Source organism: Felis catus, chromosome C2, assembly GCF_018350175.1.
Source record: "Felis catus isolate Fca126 chromosome C2, F.catus_Fca126_mat1.0, whole genome shotgun sequence".
Taxonomy (NCBI): Eukaryota; Metazoa; Chordata; class Mammalia; order Carnivora; family Felidae; genus Felis; species Felis catus.
The window spans coordinates 124,618,989-124,639,021 of record NC_058376.1 but is presented as its reverse complement, the minus strand read 5'-3'; the positions used below and the strand labels follow the sequence as shown (position 1 = coordinate 124,639,021).

General features: G+C 46.1%; 1 protein-coding gene across 7 annotated transcripts in view; it reads left to right on the top strand.

Annotated features, from left to right (window-relative positions):
- Positions 1–20,033, top strand: part of MRAS (muscle RAS oncogene homolog) — a 55,120-nt gene that overhangs the window by 21,123 nt on the left and 13,964 nt on the right. For 3 of the 7 annotated variants that reach the window (XM_023260531.2, XM_045037547.1, XM_019810658.3), the window contains exon 2: positions 3,129–3,339. In XM_023260531.2, the coding sequence (XP_023116299.1) occupies positions 3,147–3,339 (193 nt within the window). In that variant the 5' untranslated portion in view covers positions 3,129–3,146. Of the gene's footprint in view, positions 1–237; positions 382–3,128; positions 3,340–15,556; positions 15,696–20,033 lie in introns of those variants that run through there. The other 4 variants (XM_006936376.4, XM_045037548.1, XM_019810659.3 and 1 more) reach the window with 3 other exon arrangements.

The window sequence follows — 20,033 nt, the reverse complement described above, 5'->3', positions numbered from 1 at the left end:
ATGTCGCTGCCAGCAGAGAATGGAAGGGAGCTTTAAAAAGAGCCTCTTTCACAGGCAAATATGGTCACCCTGGCCCAGTGTCCCTGTCCACCCACGGCCAAGATGACAGGTAAGGAAGGACAGTGAGGGGACCACACCAACATCTCACTCCTCAAAACCTGAGAGGCAAAGGAGAGAGAGAGCTAGCCCTGTTTTCTTCCAACTGTCCTGCAGCCCCTTGGATCGTCATCTCTCGTCATGTGGGGGAACTCAGTTCACCAAGGCCTCGATGTGTCCCCACCTTTATCCCGCTTAGGGAGGTGCAGCACCAAATGGACCTGATATCCTGCACCAAAGGAGCTTAAATCCCCCCTGGAAGGACACAGAGTCCTACATTTTCAGGTAGCCTGAACCTTTTATTTGGTGGGAACATTTAAAAACTTTGTTTCTGGGGTGCCTGGGTGGCGCAGTCGGTTAAGCGTCCGACTTCAGCCAGGTCACGATCTCGCGGTCCGTGAGTTCGAGCCCCACGTCGGGCTCTGGGCTGATGGCTCAGAGCCTGGAGCCTGTTTCCGATTCTGTGTCTCCCTCTCTCTCTGCCCCTCCCCCGTTCATGCTCTGTCTCTCTCTGTCCCAAAAAATAACTAAACGTTGAAAAAAAAAATTAACAACAACAAAAAAAAACTTTGTTTCTTTGAGGATAGTTGACACACAACGTTACATTGGTTTCAGGTGTACAACATGGTGATTCACCAACTCTGTACATTATGTCATCACCGCAGGTGTAGCTGCCATGGGTCCCACACAACACTGTTGCAATACCATCTACTCTATTCCCTGTGCTGTACCTTTTAGTCCTACGGGTGGGAATATTTTAATGTTGTTAAGCTTTCCCAGGATACATATATAATACTAGCTTGTTGTAGCCAGTTGAAAATTGAGCAGGTACCTCCAAATGTGCCAGTCTTCTCTCTGCCTAGAACCACATCGAGACATACAGATTCATAGATGGGTGACTTCATGGACGTGCAATCATATGTATGTGTTGTTTCGCAGCTGTTTGGTTTTTTTTTTTTTTTTCATACCTAATATAAACTTTTTCTAGGTTAGTGACCGTCATCCTTTTTAATGGCTACATAGTATTGCATTGTGTAGATAAACGTTTTCTTTAACTCCCCCCCCCCCCCCCGCAGCATTTAAGTCATTTCCATGTTTGCCCCTCTTCCTAACATCTTCGTTCACTCATCTGATTATCTCCTTAGCATAAGTTCTCATATATCATATAGGTCCAAGAGAAGGTATGTCATTTTACATTTTGATATATTGTTGCGAGTGTGTTCTCAGTCCGGTTAGGATAGACGTATACGCCACCCGCAGGGTATAAAAGCGCCTGTACTTCCTGTCACTGCAGAGAAATCCTAAATGGCAACACCAAGTTTCCGTAACTGCACAAGGTTATGCAATCACTCTCTCCTGTAGCCCCATGCGAATCAGTGTGGCCACATAACCTACATTTGTGTCTAACACCTTTTGTATTGAAATCTAGAACTGAGGACTCTTTTAGAGCTGCAAATAACTATAAAAAATCCAGCCCTTTAATCTGATAGGTAAGGAAATGGTGGCTCTGCACGGCCTTCCCAACAAGCAGCAATGCACACGGGACTCCCAGTTCATTGTCCCCTCACCCTTCAGTGTCCCTGTCACACGTTCCACCGTGCCTTTCTGCCTCCCAGTTGCACAGAGATTGTCGCTTTGCTGGTACACTGAGGCAGGATCAAACTTGTGCTCCCCTGGCACCAGGTCTGTCTCCATGCTGCCTAGGATTGCCAGAACGGGAGGTGGTATTGCTTCTTCCTGGCCCCCTGGCGCGTCCGCAGGTAGCGGCTTAAGTCTCTGGCAACCACCCTTGGCTGAGGGCTCCTTCCATGCTCCCTGCCTCCCTCTCCTCCTTGTCTCTCTATGACACTGTTTCCAAAGATGACTCTTCACTCCTCTGCCGTCACCTCTTCACAGTCAGTCCTTATCTGTTAAGGCTCAGTTATTCTTTGGAATCCTGGCGCCACATTTCTGGCTCCTGCCTGGTCTCCTTAGCTCAAGGTTTCTCGGCCTTAGCACTACTGACATCGCAGGATAGATAATTCTTTATTGGGGGGGGGGGCTGTCCTGTGCGTTGTAGGAGGATGTGTAGCCGCAGCCTTAGCCTCCGCTCACTAGATGCCAGTAACACCCACTAATAAGCCAGAATTATCTCCAGACATTGCAGATGTCCCCCAGGGACAAAACTGCCCCTGCTGGAGAACCACTGCCTTCGCTAGACGTGACATCATTCTCCACCCCCCCACCCCCAACTAAAACAGGTTGACCAGATGCCACAAGATTCTAGCACAACTTTTTTTTTTTTTTATTATTTGAGAGAGAGAGAGAGAGAGAGAGAGAGAGCGCGCACACAAGCCGGGAAGAGGGGCAGAGGGGGAGAGAGAGAGATTTTTGTTTTGTTTTTATTTTGAGAGAGGGAGGGAGAGAGAAAATCCCAAGCAGGCTTCATGCTCAGTGTGGAGCCCAGTGCGGGGCTCAATCCCATGACCCTGGGATCATGACCTGAGCCAAAATCAAGACTCAGATGCTCAATCAACTGAACCACCCAGGTGCCCCACCAGCACAACTTTCTGCATGACCATGGGCAAGGAGACTGAGAGAAAGGAGCCAGGATCACTAAATTCTAAGAGTAGGGGGTGGGAGGGTACTAGGCTGCTATGCCCGTCCTTTCTGTAGTTTAGGGGGCCTCAAATCCTCAAGCACAGCAGTCCTGTGACTAGAGTTGATGTAAAAGGTGAACCTCTGTGCCATCCCTGCTCAGACTGGCACGCACATGTTCACCTGTACATGACTAGGGCAGACTTTAGTGATGGAAAAGCTTCTTTAACACAGCTTTTTTGGCTTTACTCGTTAAAGACCTCATGGCATCTAGTAGTGCTACGTCTGCAAGACCAGGTGTGGCACATAGTTGATATTCAATAGATGATTGAATAAACATATAATTGGGAGTATTTACTACTCTATAAGGAGGGAGGAAAACTCATGAATATTTTCCACTCAAGGTCAGAAAGGAAAAAGCCTCCTGCCTCATTACACATGTCTTGCCTCCCCAGGTCTGACCTATCAGAAACATGGCAACCAGTGCCGTCCCCAGTGACAACCTCCCCACGTACAAGCTGGTGGTGGTGGGAGATGGGGGTGTGGGCAAGAGTGCCCTCACCATCCAGTTTTTCCAGAAGATCTTTGTGCCTGACTACGACCCGACCATCGAAGACTCCTACCTGAAACATACGGAGATTGACAATCAATGGGCCATCCTGGACGGTGAGACACGGATGGTAGCCGTGCATGGGGGTGGGGCACGTGACGCGGAGGGCCAGAGGAAGTTGACCAACTTCCCTGGGGCGGATAGTGTCTTTTACGTTGTCATTATGGGATGGTCGGTGTCAGGCCGTGTATGTCTTCCAGGGTGAATTCTGAATAGCTTTGTGGCAACGAAAATGCGTATTCAACAAAGAGGCTAGCATCGTGCCAACCCAGTGATGTCATGTTTGTTATTTCTTGCTGATCTGAAGCTGTGATTAACATTTCCAAATGTCTCTGGCTCCTAAAAAAATGGGGAAGAGACAAACTATTTTTTAGCGAGCATAGTTTATTTCCCTTTGAGAGGGGGAAATCTTGCATTTGACATTGTTTCTAGTGTAGTCTAAATTGGTCTAGATTAGCAATTCTCAAATTGTGGTATCCAGGCCAGCAGCCTAAGATTACCAGGGAGCTTCCCAGAAATGAAAACCCTCAGGCTCTACTGGTTCAAATTCTGAGGGTGGAGCCCAGCAATCTGTGTTTTAACAAACCCTTCAGGTGATGCTAAAGTAGAGAACCGCTGCTCCAGATTCTTACTGGTTATGACTTCGTACTGAGTCTCCCTTTTAAACAAAGAGCCATTAAGGATAGACTGTAATTGTAGGAAGCGAGCTTTGAAAGCCACTGGGACGCACTGTCAGATATGTGATTTGCAAGTATTTTCTTCCAGTCTGTGACATGCTTTTCATTCTCTAAACAGTGTCTTTCAAAGACTAGAGCTTCTAATTTTGATGAAGTCCAGTTTATCAGCTTGTTCTTTTATGGATTGTGCTTCTGGTCGTGTCTAAAATATTTGCCTAACCCAAGGTCACAAAGGTTTTCTTCCTACGTTTTCTTCTAGCAGTTTAATGGCTTTAGGTTCTGTGTTTAGCATTAGGATCTACCTTGACTTAATTTTTGTATATGGTGTGAGGTATGGAGCAAAATTGTTTTCAGGGCGGGGGGAGTTGGGGGTTTGTTTTTTTGTTTTTTTGGTATATGGAGATGCAGGTGTTCCAGGGCTATTTGTTGAAAAGGTTCTTCTTTCACCACTGAATTGCCTTTGTACCTTTGATGAAAATTAGTTGCCCATATATTCCGTTTGTTTGACCTATCCATCTATCTTATCACCAATACCACACTGTCTTGATAACTGTAGACTGATAACAAGTCTTAAAATCATGTATTGTTAAGTCCCCAAATTTGCTCTTTTTCAAAGTTGCTTTGGCCAGTCTAGGTCCTTTGCATTTCCATATGAATTTAAGAACCAGTTAAATTCTAAAATTCTAGATTTTGATTGAGATTGTGTTGAATCTAAAGATCTGCACATTTGAGAAGAATTGACATCCTCATAATGTTGAACCTTTCAACCCATGAATACAGTATTTCTCCATCTATTTAGGTCTTCTTTATTTTTTTTTATTTATTTTTTATGAGAGAGAGAGAGAGAGAGAGAGAGAGTGTGCGAGTGTGAGTAGGGGAGAGGGGTAGAAGGGGAGAGAGAAAGAATCCCAAGCAGGCTCAGTATGGAGCCTGACTCGGTCTCGATCCAACGACCCAGGGATGGTGACCTTAGCCGAAATCAAGTGTCAGACACTCAAGCTCAATTGACCAAGCCATCCAGGCACCCCTAGGTGTTCTTTAATTCTCTCATCAGTTGTTTTACAGAATTGATTGCATAGGTCTTTTACCTATTTTGTCAGATTTATATCTGCAATGTGTATTATAAATGATATTTTTTATTACAGTCGTCACTCGTTTGTTGGTAATATGTAGTAATGCAGTTGCATTTTGTGTATTAACTGTAACCTGCAACCTTGCTAAATTCACTTATTAGTTCTGGTGGCTTTTTTGTAGATTCCTTTGGGCTTTCTGCAGAGATGGTCATGTCTGCGAGTAAAGATAGTTTTACTTCTGCCTTTGCAAACTGGATGGCTTCTGTTTCTTTTCCTTGCCTGATTTCACTGACTAAAAACATACTTGTCCTGTTCTTGATCTTAAGGAGAAAGGTTTCAGTCTTTCAGCAATAAATAGGATGTTAGCTGTAGGTTTTTTATCGATTCCCTTTATCAGGTTGAAGAACTTCCTATTACTAGTTTCCTGAGAATTTTTATGAGGTGTGGATATTGGATTTTTGTCAAATGCTTTTCTGTGTCTACTTAGATACTCATACGGTATTTCATTTTTAGTGTGTCATTTTGGCAAATTATGTTAATTTTTATAATGTTAAACCAACATTGTCTCCCTGGGATAAATCCCACTTGGTCATGATGCTTTCTTCTTTTATGTAATGTTGGCTTTGACTTGCTAAAATTTTGTTTAGAATTTTTGTGTGTATGTTCTTGAGAGCTATACTGGCCTGTGGTTTTCTTGTCATGCCTAGTAATGCTAGCTTTATAGAATGCATTGAGAAATATGCTCTCTTCTTCAATTTTCCGGAGGGGTTTGAACAAAATTGGTATTATTTCTTCCTTAAATATTTAGTTGAATATACCTACGAGGCACTCTGGGGCCGGAGTTTTCTTTGTTGGAAGATTTTTTAACTACAAATTCAATTCCTTTAGTAAATATAGGGATATTCAGGTTATTTGTTTCTTCAGTGCGTTTTGGTAGTTGGTGTCTTTAAAAAAGTTGTTCAGTTCATCAGAGTTACCAAATTTATTGGCATAAAGTTGTTCATGATATTCTCTTATTCTCCTGCTAATGTCGGTAGAATCCAGAGTGATGTTTCCCCTCTCATTCCTGATGTTTTTAATTTGTGTCTTCTCCTTTTTCCCTAAACAGACAGTCTAGAGATTTATCGATATCATTGATTTTCACAAAAGAACCACCTCTTGAGTCCATGGACTTTTCCCATTTGGTTCCATTGATTTCCACTCTTAGCTTTATTATTTCCTTTTGTCTGCCTACTTTGGATTTAATTTGTTCTTCTTTCTCTAATTTTTTTAAGTGAAAGCTTATGTGATTGATTTGAACATTTCTTCTTTTCCAAGGTCTTCATTTGGTGCTATAAATTCCCCCAAACCACTTGGTTAGCAGCATCCCACACATTCTAATACACTGTGTTTTCATTTTCATTCTGTTCAGAATACTTTCCTATTTCCCTTCTGAGATTTTCTTTGACCCATTGGTTATTTAGAAATATTTAGCTTTCAAGTATTTAGGAATTTTCCAGAGATCCTTCTGTTACTGGTTTCTATTTTAATTTCACTGTGTCAGAGAACATAAAATATATGATTTAAATTATTTAACACTTACAGAGGCTTATTTTATGACCCAGGGTATGTTCTCTCTGGTAAATGTTCCATGTGCACATGAAAAGAATGAGTATTCTGCCGTTGTTGGGTGGAACGTTCTATGAATGTCTGTTATGTTGTTTGGTCTTTGGTTGTTTCAAGTGAGACGATAAATCTGGTCCTTGTTACTCCATCTTGGCTGGAACCAGAACCAAATCATCACTTCATTTAAAAATTTTTTTTAATTTTTAAAGTTTATTTATTGATTTAGAGAGAGAGAGAGAGAGAGAGAGAGAGAGCAAGCAAGTGCAAGCAGGGGAGGGGCAGAGAAAGGGAGAGGGAGGATCCCAAGCAGGCTCCATGCTGTCAGCACAGAGCCTGATGTGGGTCTCAAACTCACAAACCATGAGATCATGACCTGAGCCAAACCAAGAGTTGGATGCTTAACTGACTGAGCCACCCAGGCACCCCCTGAATCACCACTTAAAAAAAAAATGTGACAGCTTTGTGTGTATACTGAAATGTGTACTTTAAGAAGGGCGAGGGGCACCTGGGTGGCTCAGTCGGTTAAGCGTCCAACTTCGGCTCACGTCACGATCTTGCCGTCGGTGAGTTCGAGCCCCGCCTCGGGCTCTGTGCTGACAGCTCGGCGCCTGGAGCCTGCTTGGGATTCTGTGTCTCCCTCTCTCTGCCCCTCCCCCACTCACTCTGTGCCTCTCAAAAATGAATAAACGTTAAAAAATTTTTTTCTTAGAAAGGGCGAATATTATGGTATTTGAATTATATCATAGTTTTAAAAACCACCATCCTTCAGGGCTTTGGCTGTAGTCCTGAAACTGAATCGTTCCCCAGGAACCAAGCACATTCCCGCCTCTGGGACTCTGCATTTGGTATTCTGTCTAGAATGTTCTTCCTTCAGCAATACATTCTCATCTTTGTGTAGGTCTCCACTCAAATGTTAAGTTTACCTAAGAAGTCTTCCCTGACCAAACCATCTGTACCAGCAGCCACCCCACCCCTGTCATTCTGTCTCCTTGTTAACTCTTTTTCTTTATTCTACCTTTTACTGGTAAACATATATTTGCTCCCTATATTTACTTGAGTTTTTATTGCTTCCCGATAAAATATAAATTTTTGAGAGCGGAGACTTTATTTACTGCTATATTCTCGGTGTCTAGACGACTGCTTGGCTCATCGTACGTCCTCAGTAAATGTGTGTGAAATGAATGTATGACTAAGTCCTGAACAGTATATGTGCAGTCACAGGTGTGAAGTGCTAGCTGTGTTATATAATAAATATCTATAACCACTAAAAGTTAAAACTTACATTTATGCACCTGCTAAAAATCATCTCATGCGTCACCCATTCGACTACATGCCGCATTTTGGGATATACGGAGTTAAAGAACTGTAAGCAGTTTCTTTACTGTGGGACTTAAGAGAATCTTCAATATACAAACATAATATTGGAAATGTATTGGTAGGATAGGTTGTCCTTAGGGTTTCCCAAAGGACTGCTGTTAGCACATCATTCTGGACTATTTCCACAGAAAACATCCCGAAAAACATGGCATAATATATGTAAGAGAGCAACATCATTGCCTGGTGCATAATTGGGACTTAATGAATATTAGTTCTCTATACAGCCGTATTGACTTCTCTAACTTTTTCTTAAAGTAACTTTGGGTATTAGATTCGTTTCTGAGGGGAAAAAAAGTTCCCAAGGGTGATTTTTAGGAAGATTTTGTGATAATGTTTATTATCACAATAAAAATATTTATTATTTCAGCAGCAGCAGCAGGGAAAAGGGGAGCATGGCCACAGCACTACTTTATAAGCACAAATTTGCAAAGCTTGTGTTCTGAATCTCCTGGGCTCCCCTGGGATGCTGTGCCTCTCAACCTGCCCCCTGAACCCAACCTAATTCAGGGCATGCCCACCCAGGGCATCCTCAGGCACAGATGCTAGATTGCTACATTTCTCCACTGAGTTAAGTCTTGTATTAAGAAAAGAAAGGCAGGTCAGGGCACCTGGGTGGCTCCATTGGTTAAGCAGCTGACTTCAGCTCAGGTCATGATCTCATGGTTTGTGAGTTCAAGCCCCGCATCAGACTCTGTGCTGACAGCTCAGAGCCTGGAGCCTGCTTTGGATTCTGTGTCTCCCTCACCCTCTGCCCCTCCCCCACTCACTGTCTGTCTCTCAAAACTGAATAAATGTTAAAAGAAAAGAAAGGCTTAAAACATTCCTTTTAAATATTAATTAGTCTGGCATTTAAAAAGATGCCTGCCCCATGTTTTGGGAGTTTTAATCAAAGGCTGGTTATATTTACGCTTGAGTATAATTCTGACCCCTTCTGAGGCTAGATTCCTCTGGGGTGGATTGCAGCCCTGGGATGGTCAGGACTTTCCTTGGGCATCCAGAGTCCTGACCTCCTGCTTCCCTGGAGGCCATACCCTCCTGGGGGGCGCAGTGCTAAGCCTGGGAAGCCTTCCAAGGGCTCTGAATTCTGGGGTTTGCTCTTCTTCCAAATTCAAAAAGAGCAAAAACATGGCAGCTTGATGAGGAGGAGGAGGGGGATAATTATGAGGGCAGTAATGATCTTTACTGAGCAATTACTATGTGCAAACTTCATGCCAAGCACGTTCATACGCTCTGTTTTAATACAACAGTACTGTGCTAGCTACTGTTGTTATCTCCCTAAAAATAAAGCACAGCAAGATTCACACAGCTAGCAGTGGCTTGAACTCCCCTTTGTCTCCTGGATTCTCTGTTAGTCTGATTGGGTGGGAAAATCCTCTCCCACCTCACAAGCTGATCCCTGGACCTCTGGGAATGGACATTGAAATCCTGGGAAGAGGGGAACGTGGCCTGGATTATCAGGATCAACAGACGTATTCGCCTGTCCCGCTTGCAACTTGCCCAAGGCCCTTCAGAGGGCCAACTGTTCTTCCCAGGCTTGCTCAAAAAGCCTTCTCTGGTTGCCACACAGGATTCTCAGAGGCTTCTGCTTACTTACAGACTTGTTTCTTGCTCTCTTTCAAGGGACCTCATTGACCTGGTTCTCCCAGAATCTAAGACACAGGAGACAGCTGACCTCAGGGGCCAGCAGCTGGGGTCCCCAGTGTCTAGGACTACTAGGCTTTGGAGCAAGTCTGCTCTGGGTTCTTTCCCACAGGTCCTATGGGACCCTGACCTCACCTGTCATGTCATTGTTACAGCCCAGTTCTGGGAATGTCTCGTCGCTGCCCGGTGCCCACCTCTCTGCTGTGCCCACCTCTCCCAGCTCTCCAGCCTTCTCTCCCGGTCCTTGACTTTGGTCCCCCCCTCACCCTGGCTTTCAACTACAGGACTCACCATATCCCAGTTCTCAGGTTTCATGAATCAGGAAGAACCAAGCCTTGGGCAGAGCCTTGAGGTTTTGTATGTATGTATGTATGTATGTATGTATGTATGTACATCTGTATGTACGTATGATTTTATTGTGGTGAAATAGACATAAATCTTAACATTGTAACTGTTTTTAAGTGTATAGGTCTGTGGCCTTAAGTCCGTGCATCTTATTGTGCAGCCGTCGCCACCATCCCTCCGCAGACTTACGTCCAACTGATACTCTGCATCCAGCAAACAATAACTCCTACTCCCCTTCCCCCGGCCCCTGGAAGCACCCTTCTACATCCTGTCTCTTTGAATTTGACTACTCTGAGTACCTCATATATGTATGTGGCCTCATACAGCATTGGTTCCTTTGTGACTGGCTTATTTAACTTAGTGCAATGTCTTCAAGGTCCATCCACCCACGTTGTAACATGTGTCAGGATTTCATCTTTTTTAAGACTGAATGATATCCCACCGTATGTACATACCACATTTTGTTTACCCATTTGTGCAGCAGCAGACCCTGGGACTCTTTCCACTTCATGGCTCTTGTGAATAATGCTGCTGTGCACACGAGCGTACAGATACCTGTTCCAGTCCGTGCTTCCAGTTGTTTTGTCTTGGAGTTCTTGTGAGCCTGTTTTTTTCTGTTAGGCTAGGGCTGGCAGGCTCCTGAACTGTGGCAGGCTCCTGAACTCTATGGTATCACCCCCCTCACTATATACCTAAGGAAACTGGTGCGGACGGAGAAGTGACTTGCCTAAGTCAAGCTAGAGGCAGAGCAGACCCAGGGCGTCATAACTCTGCCGAGCACATCCCCCTTCCTGTCCTGTTTGCGCCTAAACCTTGGCCCTGCAGGGAAGGGTATTGACCGCATCCTCCGCAATCCTCCCTACAACAGGGATGGGTGTCACTGGGCTTCTCACCTGTACGGTTCCCAGTCCCACCCTCTTCCCAGCCTTGCATCTTTCTTCCACCAACGGAGAACAGCAGCGGCCCTAACTCTCCCGACACCTCTTCCCACTGTGGGCTCCCGGGCCCAGCTCTGCAGCCGCCCTGGCCCCCTGTGTCCCCATTGACAGTTTGGTCTTTGCAGAGTGAAAGCTCCAGCCCTTCTCCTGCACCCTCAGAAGCTGGGATGTTTCCACCCTGGCTTCTGCCCAAACCTCAGACACAAGTGCTGTTGTCTTCTCGGAGCAGCCTGGACCTGGCTTTTCCCTGAACACTTGAATCCACATTCTTTCTGGGGAGGAGGAGGGAAGGAGGACATTGGAAGGGCAGCGAGAGGAAAAGGAACATTTATTGAGTGTATTTTTCTGAGCTAGAGCTTCAGAGTAAGCACCGCCCCGTGGCCCCCCAACTAAAAGTGGGGTACAGCCAGAGCTGGCCTGTCGTTCCCCCTTTCCACCCATCCTCCTCTTTTCCTGCTGGCAGTGATGTGGGAGGAATTTCCCTCTTTTTCTTTATGAGGGAACATGGCCTCAGATTATGAAATCCAGCCCTGCAGGCCTCTGCCTGACTCTTTATTCTGGTTCCGTCAGCCATCACTGCTTGAATGCTTCCAGTAACGTGGGGCTTACTGATCTCCAAGGAGCTCAGGGCAGTGCCTCCTGGTGCACTGAAGCCAAACCCTCTTTCACAGTGGCTCCTTCTGCTTCACTGCAGTGGGAGCAGTTACTCCTGACCAGACTTTTCTGGAAGGCCAGAGCCGGTGTTAAGGACTTTGCGGGGATTGTTTTATTTCATCCTCGCAACAGTTCTGCTAAATTGAGGTTAATGTCTCCACCATGCCGGTGAGCACAGCTGCTCCTTAGCCAGTACCCACCGGTACTGCCATGCTAGTTGATAAAGTAGTGAAATGCTTCCATAACATTGGGAAATTGCTGCTGTTGCTGTCCTGTGTCCCTGGGGACCCAGACCTCCTGCTCCAGCGCCTGTCCAGCCGTCCTCCGATCGGTCAGGCCCCTGCAGGCGGAGGGAACCAAGATTCAGAGAGGGGAAATAACATGTCCAAGGTCACACAGCTCATTAGAGCCCCATTCCTCTGACCCCGAAGCAAAAGATCTTACTCTTGCTCTGTGTCAGCTTAGCGCACTAGCCGGCCTGGGAGCTGAGGTTCACGCCATCAGGCAGTGACCTCAAGTCAGCTCAACAAGGCTGTGTGATGACAGTATGTATGCAATGTATGCCCCTCCCCCTTCAAAGTCACAGCCGAGCCAGGATTCAGTCCTGGGGTTTGTACCCTAAACCTCAGGTGGGTTTCCTCTTACATTGTTGACAGATCCTATACCCCTGCAGTTACTTTAGGCTTTTGCCCTGATTTCAGAACTTCATGTTGATTGCTCTTAAAAGTCACGTGACGATTTTGGACTAGGGCACCGCTGAAGGCGGTAGTGAGAAGGAGTTAGCTTAGCTTCCTGTTGTATTTCGGAGGAGGAAACAACAGCATTTGTAGATGGAGTATATGGCATGGGGTGGGGGTAGAGAGAGAAAGCCTTCGGCCTGCACGCTGGTAGAATGGTTAGGTTTATCAAGATTAGGAAGACTGATGAAAAGCAAGTTTGGGGGGAAATCAAGAGTTTAATTTTGGACATGTTAAATCTGAGATGCCTTTCTCATATACAGATAGAAGTTATGCAGGCAGCCGAATGTCTGAATCTAGAGTGAGGGGAGATGTATAGGCTGGAGATGGAAATTTTGGAGTAGACATGTAAAGCCATGAGATGAGAGGTGGCCAACGAAGTGAATTGGGGGACTGAGTGTGGGGACCCACCAGCATTTAGAGGGTAGAGAGATAAAGGGACAGAACAGGACCAGTCACTGCAGTAGGAGAAGAACCGGAGAGAGCGATGTCCCAAGGCTCTTCAGAAAGGAGGGAACCATCAACTACTGGCCTGAGTGCACCAGCCAGATTAATATCAGATGTCAGCAGGTGGCCCAGTGGGTTGAGGACTGAGAAGTGCCAACTGGATTCAGTGACATGAAAGTCATTGGTGACTTGACTAGATCAATTTTGATAGAGTGGTCAAGAATGGAAGTCTGATCATAGTGGATTCAAGAGAGAGTGGAGGAGAGGATGAGCAGGCAATGAGAACAGACAAGTCAAGGGGTGTGGCTGTAAAGAGGAACAGAGAAATGGACAGCAGCCGGAGGGAGATGTGAGGTCAAGGGGCAGGGTTTTTACTTGTAATTTTTTTGACTTTAATTTTTTTTTTAAGGTGAGAGAAATTATAGTATGTTTACATTGTGGTGGAAATGAACCACTAGAGAAAGAAATGGATGATGCAGGAGACAACAATAGCAGCAGTGCCCTTGTATAGGTGGAAGAGGACAGGATCCAGTGTCCGGTTGGAGGGGATGGGCTTGGACAGGAGCAGGGCCAGGTCCTCCCCGTAGTAAGAAGACAGTGGGAGTGTGTGTTTCAGAGAAAAAGAGAGGGGGTCCCTCATACATTTTTTAATTGAGATGTAACTCCATGGAAAACTCCCTCCTTTAAATAGTATAGCTATACAGTTGTGCAGTCACAACTGCTGACTGATTCACAAATCAGCAATCACTTGGATCACCACTGATTGTTCAACATTTCCACCACCTCCCCCTAGAAAGCTCACTCCATTAAGCAGTCATTCCCCATTCTCCCCCCCCCCCACCTCCCCCAGTCCCTGAAACCATTGACGGACTTTCTGTCTTTACAGATCAGCCTATGCTGGACATTTCACATAAATGGCACCATACTCTAAGTAGCCTTTCACTTAGAAAGTGACTAGGCTCTTTCACTCAACGTGCTGTTTTTAAGGTGCATCCTGTTGGAGCTTGTATCAGAATTTCGTTCCTTTTTATGTGCGAATAGTATTCTAGTGTATGGATATGCATCACGTTTTCTTTATCCACTGATCCATTGCTGGCCATTCGGGTTGTCTCCACTCTGGGGCTTCAATGGATAGTGCTGCTTCAGACATTCGTGTGCGAGTTTTTGTGTAGATATGTTTTCACTTCTCTCGGGTGTGTCCCTCGCATGGCCTGGCTGGGTCCTATGGTAACTCCATCTTTCACTTTTCAAGGAAATGCTAAACCATTTTCTGCAGTGGCTGCGTTTGCCTCCCCCGCAGTGTGCGAGGCTTCCTCGGTCTGTGAGGTGGGTTGATTTGGAAGCTTGTGGAATTTAGCTGATGATCTCTGTTTCACACCTGTTTCACTCAGCTGGGGGTGGAGATTGGAGGAGAGGAGGCCGTGGGAAGCTGTGGCCCAGGAGTAGGAGAAGACTGGATGGGGACACGTTTAGATTTGTTGGGTGCTTTAAGGGCCCCATAAGTCGGTGCTAGGACTTTAAAGGGAGCAAGGAGCACGGCTCTGAGTTCTCTCCTCCCAGCTATGCGTGGCCACCCAGGGGCAGGTGTGAGGTAGGTGGAAGGTTGGGGGTAAGCAGGTGGGATGGTGTCTTCCGTCTCAGCAGACCTCGGTGCTCTGTCCTCGCCCCCTCCGTGTAGACCTGTGCCTCTTCACAGGCCCTGCGGACATTGCTGGCTGCCCGGTCAAAGACAGGCTGGTGCCAGCAGCAGAGCAAGGCTTGGCTCCAGATGGTCTGGTGTTCAAATCGTGCCTCTCCTGCTCGCCAGCAGTGGGAACCTGGGCAGGTCACCGCCTTGCCCTGCTTCATTTCTTCACCTATAAAATGTTGCCCCCCCCCCCACTGGTTGTGAGTGGTTGTGAGGAAGAAATGGGGTTGTAGGCCAACGTTTTGCCTCCCTGTTCCTCTCCATTACCAGCACCCCCCTGCCCTGCTACCATCTGTCCCTGGGATGTTCCTGGTTACACAGCTGAGACCCACCCCCCTGCTGCCCTCTTCTTTCCCTGAGAGAGGTATTTGTTTGGGGTAGAGGTGTTCCCAGCTCTTCTAAGAATTCCACAAAACCATAGACCATCTCCCTGAGAGAATGTGCACCCACACATGCAATATGTTCTCCAGGTCAGGGAATTTAGGGACCCCATGAAAATGTATTCCAGGGCTTCTTCCCGTTCCCCCAGCTGCCATAGTGTGGCCTCGCGAGCAGTTGTCCCCTAAGGCTGGTGGCCAGCACTTCTGTCCTGTCATCCTTAAGTCAGTGAGTTGAGGTTGGGGCCACTGCCAGAGGGAAGCTTCCGCATCGCCAGGGAGCCAGCCGTATGTGCTGCAGGATCTTGCCCCCTCCCCCTTAGAGAGTCCCAAGTGGCCTGGCTTTCCACACCCTGCCAGCACTTTAGAGAAGAAAGCAGCCCTTTTTCTGGGAACGGTGCATGGTGGATGGGTCCAGCCCTTCTGCCCGACACTCAGCCCCCTCCATGTATACCCTTACCCAGAAAGGGGAACACAAGTAACATAGTAAAGAGCCCTCATCCCTACTGATGCTCAACTAGGTGGCATGTATTTATTGGAGTCTTCTCCTGGGAAGGGCACAGGCTTCCCCACCTGACTCCTGTGTGAAATGGGCATGATCACTCCTGCCTCCCACTATGGGTCTGTGGATTAGAGAAAGGTAGAAAACAGCAGGCATGGTCCTTGGAGGCGTATTATCTCTAGAAATCATCATCTCTGTTGTTTTATATTCCAGAACCCTTACTTCACCATGAAGGGTGCGTTACACAAGTTAAAAAGTCACTTCTTAGTGATTTCCCTTAAAGCTGGCCCGGGCTGATCGAACACAGTAACTGCATTTCCTATGGCATGCATGTGATCTGTCTAGTCATTCTGTAAGTATTTTTTTGGACCTGCATTGGGTGCTGAAGCTTTTGAGACACCCAGGGAAATGAAAGCCAGGCTCCCCTCCCACTCGCCCTCTGGAGTTCCCCCCCCCCCCCGCCCCCGCCGTGGTGGGGAGCTGAGCCAGGCCTGGAGGCACTGACTAGGAGAGACCCATGGAACCCATAACCCAACAGGAAGGGTTCAAAGACACAGGTCAGAGGCTTGGGCTCTCAGGAGAGGAGGCAGACTGCAGCCACGTGGCGGGATGGCTGGGGTAGCTGGCGGAGAGGGTATTCTGGTTTATTTGTGCAAGCCTTGTGCAAAGGCTTGTAATTGAGACACAACCCGGCGGGTTCTGGGTGGCCAGACCCGCACCCTCTGGTTGAAGATAAAAGACTGGATGAGTAGGGACAGCTGGGTCTTGGGGAAGTTGGAGTGGCCTCCTTCCCAGTATGCAGCCTTGAGCAGATCCCTTTAACATTCTGGGCCTCAGTGTCTGCATTTGTACTAGGCCATGAAGAGAACCCAGAGGGCGTGTGTGCATAAAACCCCAGCAAAGTGCCTTCTGCCAGTAGGAACATGGTGGGAAGGACTCTTGTCAGCCAAAGAGCTCAGACTGTACCCTGGGCTGCCGCCAAGGTCAGAGCCCTGAGCCCATGGCAGGGTGTGCCTCCCACTGAAAGCCCTGGAGGAGGAAGAAGAGGAAGAAGAGAAGAAGGAAGAGGAAGAGTGGGAGGGAGATGAGGAGGGAGAAGGAGGAAGGCTCAGCTGGGACCCAGGCTGGTGCCCTCACATGCTGACTGCCCACCTGCGGGGGTGGGGGGCCCCATGCCATGCCCACACGTGGGACTTGGATTCTGAAATTCACAAGATCTAAGAACAGCCCTGGGGTTTCCACTTAAACCCTCCTCAGCCACACTGCTGGCCCCATTATCCTCTGGATGGGAAGACTGGGGCAAAGCAGACAGAGGTACACAGCGCTGACCCTCTCTGTCTCCAGAATCTTTATCTCTTCTCCCTCCTTCTGCCCTGGGTGCCTGTGTCTCTGTCTCTGTCTGTCTCTCTCTCACACACACGCATGCACACACACACACACACACACACACACATGCACACACACACACACACACACACACACACACACACATTGGCAAAACACCTCTTTTCCCACAGTGACTAATACTTTCTCTGGAATCCTCCTACCTTCATGACATCAGGCATGGGAAATGCAGGCTGAATCATAATTTCTGAAATGCATAGCTGCCCATTATCTTCAGCCTCTTTTGGAGGCAGAGCTACTGACAAGGGGCCTGTGCCCCTTCCAGGTGTATGTGTGTGGAGGGGAGGGATGAAGCCCAAACCAGACCAGGCCCAGCTCAGCCCCCATCTGCTCCTTCCTGGTTGCGTCTGCTCTTCTGGAGCCCTAAGGTTTAGAATTTCCAAGGCGCCCTCCACTCTCCTCTTTCCCCTTGGCCCCCATTCTCTATGTTCTGTGTCTTCAGTGTCTGCCCATTCATTTTTTTCTCTCCACTTCAAACACACCTGCCTTCGCTGACACCCTGGTTGCCTCTGCCCTGGTGCCTCCTTCACCTCTTCACAGCTTCCCTCTCCAGTCCCCTCCCTCTTTGGCTGCCAGACTTATCCTCTCACTACATCTCTCCCCTCTCTGAACCTTCGGTAGCTCCCCAGCACCCACTGAGTTCAAACATTTTAGTGTAGGATCCAAGGGCCACAGCCTCTGGTCTCCTCGACCTCTCTCCCATCACAGACCTTTTATGCCTGCACACCAGCCTCCCCACGACTCTTTTCTTCCTAGCCTTCAGGCCGCTGCCAATGCTGATTCTCTGCCTGGAAGGCCTTCCCCAGGCCCTATCTTTTTTATGTCAAATGCTGTTCTTTTAAGGGCAGAGTAAGTATCCCTTCTTGGCTAAAACCTTCCATTATCCCTCCAAGCTGAAGGGACCCCCCCCCCCTTCCCTAGATCTCCAATAATATGTATCACTTTCTGTCCTGTATTATTTTTCTTCAAGTGTCAGCCCAGCTAGCCTGTAAGTACCTTGATAGTGAGATGCAGCTTTCTTTTTAACCACCTGAAGTACCAAGCAGAGCGGATGGCACTGCGTAGGTGCTCAAAAAGTAATTGGCAAATGGATGACTGACTGAATGCACCTCTTAGAGTCCCATGTGCAGGCTGCTCCTGTTCCCCAAAGGTGGGGCAGGCCTGGACGTTACCACACAACCATGTGCCATCCCTGTCCAGTTTGTGATTAGGACTATGCTAGGCTGTTTCCATGAGCTGGAAAGTTCTTTATTTTCTGGGCTCTGGAACAGTTTGTCCCTAATAAAAAGAGCTTTGTGCCATTCATGGGGGAGATTTGTCTCTTTAATTTCATGGATAATTATTGGCCTATTCAGATTTTATATATTTTCTTGAGTCAGTTTTGTTCATTTATATTTTCCTTAAATTGTCCATTTCATCAAGAATTGAAAATTTATTGCTATAAAACTGCATATAGTTTTCTTTCATAATTAAATATATATCTAGATCCATAGTCATAGGCCTTTCCTCAATCCAAAGGCTTATTAGTCTTTTTTCTTTTCTTTTTTCTTTTTTTTGTCTGATAAAAATCGCTAAAGGCTTTTTTTTCTTTAATTGGTCTTTTCAAAGAATCAGATTTTGATTTTTAGATATCTACTACTTTTACTTCCTCTCATTTTCTTAATTTCTACTTTCATTGATGATTTCTTCTCTCTGGTTTTATTTTTCTTTTCCTAGCCCCTTCATTTAAATGCTTAGTTAATTTTCAGTCTCTTGTTTTTGGAAGTGCATTTAAAGCTGTAATTTTCCTCTGAGTACCACTTTGGCCTCAAACCAGGGGTTTTATTGTTGTTTATTGTCATTCAATTCTAAATCGTTTGTAACTTCTACTTTGCTTTTCTCTTTAGAGCATTTTTGAGCAGTATCACTCTTTAAACTTTGAAGTGGATAGTTTCTTTTACATATGTGTTGCTGTTAATTTCTGATAGTTTTGCATATAGACAAAAAGATAGCTGCATATGACATCTGCTTTCAGAAATTTGTTGAAATTTTTATTGATGGCTTAATATATGGCCAATTTTTGTGACAATTTCCTGTGTTTGAAAATGCTTATTTACTGTTTGAGTGTAAAGTTTGTTCTCTCAGATGATGTTTTTAAATTTGGCATTATTGAGATCATTACTTTTGAGGGGCCAGGTGATCTGTCTCTAAGACAGGCCTGTTCAGTTCTTTTTTTTCCAGATTTTTATTTAAATTCTAGTTAGTTAACATATCGTGTCATATTGGCTTCAAGAGTAGAATTTAGTGATTCGTCACTTACGTACAATACCCAGTGCTCATCCCAACAAGTGCCTACTTAGTGCCCATCACCCATCTAGCCCATCCCCCGCCCCACTCCCCTCCAGCAACTCTCAATTTGTTCTCTGTATTTAAGAGTCTCTTATGGTTTGCCTCCCTCTGTTTTTCTTATTTTTCCTTCCCTTCCCCTATGTTCATCTGTTGAGTTTCTCAAATTCCACATATGAGTGAAATCATATGGTATTTGTCTTTCTCTGATTTATTTCACTTGGCGTAATACACTCTAGCTCCATCCACGTTGTTGGAAATGGCAAGATTTCATTCTTTTTAGGCTGAGTAATATTCCATCGTATATATATATACACACCACATCTTCTTTATCCATTCATCAATCGAAGGACATTTGGGCCCTTTCCATAATTTGGCTATTATTGATAATGCTGCTATAAACATCAGGGTGCATGTACCCCTTTGAATCTGTATTTTTGTATCTTTCAGGTAAATACTTAGTGGTGCAATTGCTAGGTCTTAGGGTAGTTCTTTTTTTTTAAGTTTATTTATTTTGAGAGAGAGAGTGAGAGGGAGGGAGAATGCATGGGAGAGATGGAGAGAGAGAAGAGAGAGAGAATCCCAAGCAGGCTCTGCACTGTTAGCATGAAGCCCAGTGTGGGGCTCGATCTCAAAAACCATAAGATCATGACCTGGGCTGAAATCAAGAGTAGGACGCTTAACCCAGTGAGACACACAGACGCCCCTTTAGTTCTATTTTTAACTTTTTGAGGAAGCCCCATACTGTTTTCCAGAGTGGCTGCACCGGTTCATTCCCACCAACAGTGCAAGAGGGTTCCCCTTTCTCTGCATCCTCGCCAACACCTGTTGTTTCTCGTGTTGTTAATTTTAGCCATTCTAACAGGTGTGAGGTGGTATTTCATGGTGGTTTTGATTTGTATTTCCCTGATGATGAGCGATGTGGAGCATCTGTTCATGTGCCCATTGACGCCTGTTCAGT